The sequence below is a fragment of the Ctenocephalides felis genome, unplaced genomic scaffold (genome assembly GCF_003426905.1).
Source record: "Ctenocephalides felis isolate EL2017-DRISC unplaced genomic scaffold, ASM342690v1 CF-g0.4_SCAFFOLD_03571, whole genome shotgun sequence".
Lineage (NCBI taxonomy): Eukaryota > Metazoa > Arthropoda > Insecta > Siphonaptera > Pulicidae > Ctenocephalides > Ctenocephalides felis.
In genome coordinates, this window is record NW_020539725.1 from 49402250 (window position 1) to 49412365 (window position 10116).

A 10116-nucleotide genomic window follows, 5' to 3' on the forward strand; every position below is an offset into this window, starting at 1 on the left:
AATATTTAATCAGAATATTCAGGATTTATAGAGGCGTAGACTTGTATAAGAGGTAGTTTTGTAAAAGGAAATTATAGAAAACATAGCAATATGTTATTTTTTTAAATTTTGTTTTGATTATGAACACATGGTTAAGAAAATCTGGTAAAAAACTGACTTGGGAAATTTATTACACGGGTAGAAAGTTGTATTAAGATCTCTGATTTTTTCACAAATTCGGAAATGTCAGGACATGTATCATATTTAGTTTTTTGACTTCCTAGCCAACTACGCACTCATGACCAACTTGTGTTGCCACATCACTCCTCGACTATAGTAAAACTGTTTTATTATTTTTTCTTTCATAGATAATATTTCAAATCATTACATGAAATGAATTTGACAAAAAAAACTATGATCCTTTTTTTATTTCCGATCACTAGTCCTATATTTTTAGATAACTTTCAGTAATTTTGAGGATATATGAGCATTTAACATTAATTCTAAAAGGTTACTTAGTAAAAATTTTTACTCAAATAGCAAATTAAGAAAAAAATAGATAAATCAAATTTAATAAAATAAAAGTAATTATAATTAAAGTCAATAATTATGTGAAGGTCATTTGTCAGTATTCTAATCCTTACTAAATAATGAAATGTTATTTTATACTTATAAGAAAAAAATATATGGAGACCTGATTACAACAAATGCAATGACGTTCCTTATCTTAACTTCATACTTGTCAAGAGAAAAGTAAATATTGAATATTTGTTACAAAATCCATGATAAAACTATAAAAATTCTAACTATGAAGTTTATGGTTCACACTTATAGAATATCCCTCTGCTTACCAGAGAACATCTTTTATTATTATTATACATATTATATTTAAATTATTCGATACCGTACAAATTGCTAAGAATAGAATGACCTAGTTTTCCTTCATGTGTTTTGATAAAATTGCGGTCTTTAATCTAAATAGAGAACTTATTGCTATTCATAGCACCTACATACTATATATAATTTTTTTCTTAATTATTGAGAATATATACTAGTTCTTACTTCTCTATGGATTATTTGTCACCTCCAAAATATCAATGAAAGAAATGCGCTATATGCATATTACTTTTGCATGTAATTGCATCACAGCTTTTACTGCAATTTTTACTCTGTGTACTGACATAATTTTGAAATCATTAGTTATTTTATTGAGTAGCAAAAATGTTTTTTTTTTCATTCAAACCTGTTGTTGGAATTAAAGTAAAACATCAATTGCCAAAATTTAATATTTTAATCAATATATGTAACTGCATTTAATGTAATGTTATAAGGTTCCAATAAGAATCAACATGGAACAAGTTCCTGAAGCACATTAAAATTTATTATATTTTGACTTGCTTTCATTGTGGAGAATTTGAATGGAGTATTTTAAAAACTTATCTCTTTATTTTTGGTAATTACAAATAATGTTAAGACTTTGTGCTCGACCTGACCTGACGCAACACAAAACACCATGTGAATGTTTTTAACGCGATTTTTATTCACGAAACATGCGATATATTTTCGCGCCTAGACTATTTGAAGGTGAAACTGGTGGACGTGTATCAAGTTGTTTTTGTAATAGTTTTTATAGTATATTTTCTGAGAACACAAATTATTACAACATATCATTTATTTCAAATATTTATTTAAAATATTTACTTTTGTGGTAAAGTAATATTACCTATATATATATATAATATATATATATATATATATATATATATGTATACGTTTTGAGGGTATGATAAAATTATCAATTTGTATGTTTGCTGACACACTCCAAGTTTCCTGACATGCGGCTGACCTCGTTAGTACAAATGACTAATAATAAGTCAAAATACCTTGCTTTTGACTGTGTGTACATGAGAATCTACTTAAAATTATAATAGTATTAAATAGTAGTCTGCCCGAAGGCAGGTCCATGGTGTGAGATCATCACAAATCAATGATTTTCTTTCACTCCCTTGTTTATTATTAGCATTGACATTTTATTACCAAAAATCACTTTTTTATTGATTTTTCTTTCTAAACTTCTGCTTTTATACATTCTAGTCTTGTGCTTTGGCTTTCAGTTTCCTGTATTTTCTCTTCTCGAGTAAATCGTCAACCATCTGCATTCTTCTTCTTTCCAATCATTTCAATCCTTCTATTTTACCTTAGACGACATCGTGTAGGAGACTTCTCCTTAGGACGTCGTGTAGGAGACACTTTTTTATCAGAATGGGTCCGATCGAGTTTCCTTTCCTTTTCATAATCGTTCTCTGTACAGTTCTTCCACATATTGTATAATAATTTAATTGATATAAATTATTCGAACATATTTTTTATAAAAATTATTATAATTAAATTTAATAAAAATTAAAGTAATTATTAATACTGTCTCTCCTCAATACTATTTGATTTCCATTAATTACTTATTTGTTATTAGCATTCGGTGCTTTCAATACAAAAGCAGAATCGACGTCCATCCTAACGATTTAGCCAGCCAAGTCTACTGAAGCAAAAATTACCCAAATGTCTTCATTTAGTAACTTTTATATTATTTCTTTTTCCTTCACTTTTGTATTATTTGTCTTTTTGTTTCTGTTTAATATTATACTCCTATTAGGTTCCCCGCTGAATGTACCTATTATAAACAAATTATAAAGTTTCCCTTCATGTTATGGTTTCATTTGTTTATTATTCTCAATCGCTGCTCATTGTTTTATCTAACATATTGCAGAATAAATTGAATTAAAATATAAACTTTTGTATTTGCAAACAAGTTTCCAGAATATGCAATAAATATTTTGCTAGTCTTTATCCATCATAGTATAGATGTTTTAAGCAGCAACTAATATCTCGTGCGGAGCTAGATGGTCCCGCACATGTCCCGTACATGTCCCGCACATGACCTCATTCGGTTCAGTCTCCGCGTGTGTCTACTTACATACACACACACATGGCATAGCGTTACTTGCTGCTGCTTCATATGTTATGTACGAGTACGACTGCCGTCTATTACAATCGCAGCAATCTCTTTTATCTGCACTGTGTCCATTGCATCGCATTTGATTGCACAATACTACTATAACGTATAATGTTGTTTCCTTTCTCCCCTGGGCTGCCTAATAGTCTCTATAAATTGTTTAAAGTCTCGCAATAAACATTTTACGATCAAGGGAGCGTATCGCGATAATTAAATCTTATAATGGCATTAAAGGGTCGTTAGCTTGTGTATGTTTATTATTAGTACTTATAGTATTTATGATGATATTGTTTATGTTATATACATTGTATTTCAATTCGATTTTATCATTCCTACTTTTGAAATTATAGATATTGAAACTGCAGTAGATCTAATAGTAGTTTATATTGGGTGGTATCAGCAAGTATCTTTGGAATATCTAAATTTAATGTCAATCGAGTTGTCATAAATGTTTTTGCTTGCCCGATTATTGTTTGGATATATTTGGGAACAGGAATTTAGATCATATATAATTGTATCTTTCAAAAACCAGTGGTGCTAATAATTGAACTAAATCATTGCAAAAGTATTACATGCGAATCATTCCTTTTTTTCATTATTAAGATGAGTTAGCAAATTTGTCGCAGATTGTGATAAAGCGACTTGTATTATATTCAATATATATTAGCTTTATAATTATGTTTTTTTTTATATGATTATCAACGCTGGTCATTTTTAGCATAATTATATGAGAAATTTTTTCACATGGGTCATTGTAACTTTATTAGATAATTTTGTTAAAAATATATCAAGAAACTCAATGTATAGAAGAAACATTTTTTTCAAAGTTCCTGGAAATATACTGTTTTTATGTCACGTGGTATGGCCTTATAATAAAACTTCTTCGTGGTTTTCCATCAAATAAAGTATATGTCTGACATGGGCCTAACGTGTTAAAATGTGTAATGTAGAATTTCTTAGCGTCAGACATATATGACTGTCATGGCGATTAATGTGTTAAAATTTGTTTCATGATCAATTCATTTCCAAAATTAATTTGACTATTTTTACCTGTAGGATATTTAAATTTGTTTCATGATCAATTCATTTCCAATATTAATTCGACAATTTTTACCAGGACATTCACATTTGTTTCACGATCACGATGTTTCTTTTCTATTGTTAATTCGACCATTTTTACTATTACTATTCAAATTTGTCTCATGATCAATTATTTCCAATAAGAATTTGACCATTTTTGCCATTTATATTCAAATTTGTTTCATGATCAATTCATTTCTAATATGAATTTGACCATTTTTGCCATTTGTATTCAAATTTGTTTCATGATCAATTTATTTCCAATATTAATTCGACCATTTTACCAGTAGGATATTCAAATTTGTTTCATGATCAATTTATTTCTAATACTAATTAGACCATTTTTACCAGTAGGATATCAAATTTGTTTTATGATCAATTCATTTCCAATATAAATTTGACCATTTTTATGGATTACCCTAATAGGATAATCAAAAATTTGTTTCATGATCAATTCATTACCAAAATTAATTCGACCATTTTACCAGGATATTCAAATTTGTTTCATGATAAATAATAATAATAATAATAATAAATTTCCAATATTAATTCGTTCATTTTTATTTGTATGATATTCAAATTTGTTTCATGATCAATTCATTTCCAATATAAATTTGATCATTTTTACCTTTAGGATATTGAAAATTGTTTCATGATCAATTTATTTCCAATATTATTTTGACTATTTTGACCATTGTGATATTCAAATTTGTTTTATGATCAATTTATTTCCAATATTAATTTGACCATATATACCATTTATATTCAAATTTGTTTCATGATCAATTCATTTCCAATGTTATTTTGACCACTTTTACCAGTAGGATATAAAGTTTGTTTCGTGATCAATACATTTTCAATATTGGTTAGACCACATATTGGAAGATTTGACATAAATAATCTTAATTGTTCTATTAAATTATTGTCTGTATTTAATATATATTTTTATCTTTTCAGGGCAATTCAGTCATTTCGTCAGCTGTTGTACACCCGACCTACATTCTCAAGAGCTTCGGAAGTAAACATTCGGCTTGGGTTGATGCTAAAGATCCGCGCCGATTGGGATTCTGCATTGAAACAATTCAAACTCAGTCTCTTACAGGTATAAATAAATATACTAAAATATAATAATATAAATGTATATAATATAATTACATGCATATAAAATTTCAAATTTTAAAAATCCTTTACACCACGAGCTTAGACCTACGCTCCTATTCAGCTAAAGTAGTTCCTATATATGAGAAACATTTCATTAATAATTTAATAACTTTATTAATATGATTTATATTAGATTATAGTATTCTATCTATCTATTACCATTACCATTCATTATATCGCAATGAAGTCTTTATCAATGAATTCTATTTTCGTTTGTTCTAAAGAGAACTATTGACTCCTATATTTCATGCGTTGAGTAAAGTCACCAATTAATGTTCGAACTGACCCAGATTCGATGGAAATGCCGCGGAAAAAGAACGTGTTATCTAGTATCTACTGCCGGTAATGAGTGCTTGAAAAGGTTACACAAAGTAATAAAAACGAGAATAATTATTACCATACTTGAAATTTTATTTTGTTTTATTCGAGTTTGTGTAAATATTTTATTTAAAATCAATATCAACATTATTGATACTTAGTAAAATTTTGCAATTGCATATTACATTTTGACATGTTACTAATTGATAGATTGGTTGTTAGTAATGGCCTTAAGCCAGTGGTTTCAAAACTTCTCGCACTGCAACTCCTGTTTTTTTTTAAAAAAAAAAAACATTGTTGCACCCTCTTTAATTTATATAACAATATAATGTCATCAATACTGATCCTTATAATCAACTGATATTATAATTTATTTACCAGGCTACAAATTAATATACAATATTATGAAAAAAATGTTCATACAAAATTATTTTGTACTTATTTATTTTTTTCATATCATTAACAACATTTTTGCTTTATTTTTGAAAATAATACTGTGGTCAATATTATATTGAAGTGTTCATATATATTCAAGTATTCATATAGATTTAGGTATTTTTATAAATCAAACCATTTTAAATGTACACTTCTTTTTAAGGTTATTCGACGATCAAATATTCCATTTTCTATTTACAATTTGTTTCTGGCGTTGAATCTAATTGGACTTCTAAAAATTTTGGCATCATCATGTTCTTGTCAATATGTATAATGCATTTTTTTAAATAATTATTTTTCTTGATATCTTGTTTCTTATAACACAGGCCTACAATTTTTTTTGTTTGGTTCATCAAATGTTAGATTCTTATAGTATTTTTGTGCTGATTTCAAATCTGCAAACCATTTTTTTGTATCAGCTCTAGTTTTGAACTTGGAAAGAAGTTGCCGAAACCAGGTCGATTGCAGGTCAACTAATGTCCCAACTAAGGTCCAATGGGTCTTGTAAGTTTGTATGTACGAGTAGGCATGTCTCATTAAAATAACATTCTGAATTACTATTTTGTACTTTCATTCCTTACATATCGCATATATCATATCTTGAAAAATAAAGCTCAAATAAAAAAACAATGTCATTTTTGAAATCAGCGCCCCAAATATACTTAAAAACAGCATTAAAATCGTTTGCACCATTTTTTTTGTTGGCCTGTTTAATCTAATCGAAAAAATATTTTGCATATCTTTACGTTTCTGAGGTTTCTGAACATTTTGGCATACCTTAGAAAAAAATTATATGTGTGGATGTATGTGGTGTGTAGGTATGTATGTTCGGATACAAATTTCGCCCACGATTTCAAGAGCACGATTTCAATCAACCGATTTGGATGATTCAAAAAGCATTCGATTCCTATTGATGGGGAGATGTGCTAATTAGTGCAAAAAATGACATGTCAGTGTTTGAGAAAATGTAACGTCGAATTTGAGTGATTCAAAAAACATCACACTTGTATTGACAAAATGTAGATTTGAATATTTTTTTTGGAACGCAAGTCTAATGGTTTCGGAGATCTAATAAAAAAAAGTAAAAAAATGCCATTGGTAGTCAAAAAACATCAGTAGACATAAGCACATCAAATTTTAAGATATTTTATGCCAATTTTAATAACATGTAAAATTTTGTTTACATTGGGTTCCATACCAAGCTTTATAATAAATAACCGTTAGAGATTGCAACGCGGCGTGTACGTGCTTCGATATTTTGTTTATAAAACGGCTACATAGCGCGATTGCGTTGAAAAATACTCGAAATTTTAGAAAAATTTCATAATTATCAAAAATGTTGAAATTACGGTACGTGAGTTCTAGCAATTTGCCTTAAGGCACGATATCATGCCCCACTAGTTTCGATATAAAGCTACTAGTCTATAGTCATTCTATAGTCGAGGATATTGGTACGCTTTTTAAATCAAGAATTATCCCTTATCTCAATGTCCCTTGTTTCACGCACTTCCAAAGTGCAAGACAATATCTCGATTAAATAATATATGTTCTTAAAAATATTAGCGATCATAGTTATTTCCATTATTCCATCAATTCCATTCACAAAGCTCTTGTAAATAATAAAATGTAATCCTTTATTGCAGGCTTCAAACGGCGTATCGAACAGTGCCCATCCGCCGTCCGCCGTCTCACAGTCGTCGGGTCGCTCCTTCACCGAAGCGGAGGTGCGATTTCACATCGCGCATACGCACGAATTGCGAGGCGCCACTCGCGTCGCCCGCGAACACTACGAACGTCTGCTGCGCGACGCCAGCGCCAGCGACTCCCTCCGAGCGGATGTCTGCCGCCAATTAGGATGGCTGCACCACACCACTCCGGGAAACAATGCTGATAGGTAAGGGTAAAGGTTCGAGGGGAGAAGAAATTAAGAATAGATTGTATTTTTTTTTATATTCGTGATCATCATGGTTTTGACCATTGGCTTTTTAAAATTACAGTAGAAGTCCATTAGTCCGTCGCCCAACAGTCCGGGATTCCCGATAGTCTAGCATAGTTTCGGAAAAATTATGTTTGCTCCGAAGTAAATCAGAGTAGTTTGGGCGAGAATAGATTTTTTAAAATAAAAATAGTGTTTTATTTGTATACCAACTAGTAAACCGGGCAAACTCCGTTTCACCACCAGATGGTTTCATTTTATGTAACATTTCGTTTGGTGTTTAAAAGATGAAGAAAAAAATTGCCTGCTCTTGAAATTTTAATAAAAATTTGCACAATACACGTGATTGATTTGATGGTTTCCAATTGAAATGTTAGGAAACGAAAAACTTATTTTTTTACTTTTTTTTGCAATTTCACAGTGAACACAATGCCAGTTTGTCACATGAAATTAACTGAGCAGAGAAAAATGAGTATCTGTCAAACAAATGAGTAGCAGTCAAACAAAATATATTTTGTTTTTGGTTTGTAGTACATGCTAAGTATCAGAGATGACACTGTATGTGAAAAAAGAAAAAAAGTTTTCCGCTTTTCTGTTGGAATCTTTCTTCAATTTTCTATAAACCTCACGGAGTCCGAGACCTTTCCAAAGAATGCAAAATTGTCGAAATCGGTTCGTGCATTTTGGAGTTATTAGGAAGGAAAACTCAACTTATTTTTATATATACCAATATTCATATATCAGTTTGCTACTGCATGTAGCATCTGTCTGTCAGTGAGTGTTTCTCCGAAAATTTGGGAAACTGATAGGTATAACCTTAGAAAAGCCTCTTGCGAATTTCGATCGAAACCAAGTGGTAGGGGCTGGCCGCTCCGAAGACTTTTTTAAACAGTCGAGACTACTAAGTTAGGTAACAACTAACAATTGAAACAATAGCTTCTAGACAAACATTTAAAAAAAGCAATACCAGAACAGATATAGTGTATTGTTCAAATGGTTTGGAGCAGTACTTTCGGAAGGAAAGCCGGTAAGGGGGCGTCAATTAATCACGTGAGCGAGTTTTTAAGGATCTTTGGACCGCCCCTCCCCCTTGGTGATACATGGTGATATTCAAAATTACCCCCCTCCCCCACCAAATATCACGTGTGTTTTTAGTTACGTGATAAAACTGTAAAATTTTTGAATTTTTTTTGAAAATGTTTGAATTTAAAAAAAAATAGTTAAAAAATAAATACACGTAATATCTCACTATACTTCTCCCTCCCTCACGTGATATTTCATGCTTTTTTTCAAACCCCACCTAACTGGGCCCATGATTGATAAAAATGCAAAAAATTCGCCTAAGATTTGAGTGTTGCTGAAATTATATATAAGTTTTCTAATGATTGGCTCAGAAGGGCTTCTAAATTCGACCGATTTTTAAAAAAAATTAACAAAAAGTCTTAATACTTGAAAACTTGGAGCAATTGTCCCATTATTGTTGACTCTGGTTCTAGAAATGGTATTGGTTGACTCTGGTTCTAGAAATGGTATTTACAATTACGGATCCAAAGTTTAAATGAAAAAATATAATAAAATGTAACCAAAATGGTGACAATTTTACCAAAACTCTACGTTGCACTCAGAAGCTAATAATTTCCAAACAACGTGATTTTTCTTTTAAAATTACAATCTGTGACACTTAACACATTCAGTAATTGTTTTGATTTTATTATATGGGTTTTTGAATGGATGGCAACCCAGTAGTTGTTCAATCCAATTATGATTAATTAACTATACTTGAAGTATTTGCTGACATTTAAACACGTTAGATCTTTATTTTTATAATTTCTTCCACGACTGTTACGGTTAATACTATCACCCCGTTTCGGTTTCACGTATAGTTCTGAGAAACCTTGTATAAAAATACTAAAACCTTTTCAAATATAGTAAAATCTACTATTCTACATCATATAAACTTACTTGCTTTTACATCAGAATATTGACGAATATTGTATCAGAAAATATTTATCTCTAACAAGACAAACCTTGAGTAGAATCACTTGATAAGAACAGCTAATTAGTAACAATCACATAACGCACGTGTACACTTACCTGAGACGATTCTGCCTCATATGAAGTCCAAGTAATAATTGTCATTATATGTATATTTGTTACAAGTTAATTTTTATATAAATAATCAAAAATTACTATAGAT

At 30.0% G+C, this 10116-nt stretch overlaps 1 protein-coding gene across 3 annotated transcripts in view; it reads left to right on the forward strand.

The window, feature by feature from the left end:
* Positions 1-10116, forward strand: part of LOC113386929 (histone demethylase UTY-like) — a 210721-nt gene that overhangs the window by 81187 nt on the left and 119418 nt on the right. For all 3 annotated transcript variants that reach the window (XM_026624687.1, XM_026624686.1, XM_026624688.1), the window contains exon 2: positions 5027-5171. In XM_026624687.1, the coding sequence (XP_026480472.1) occupies positions 5109-5171 (63 nt within the window). In that variant the 5' untranslated portion in view covers positions 5027-5108. The remainder of the gene's footprint in view (positions 1-5026; positions 5172-10116) is intronic.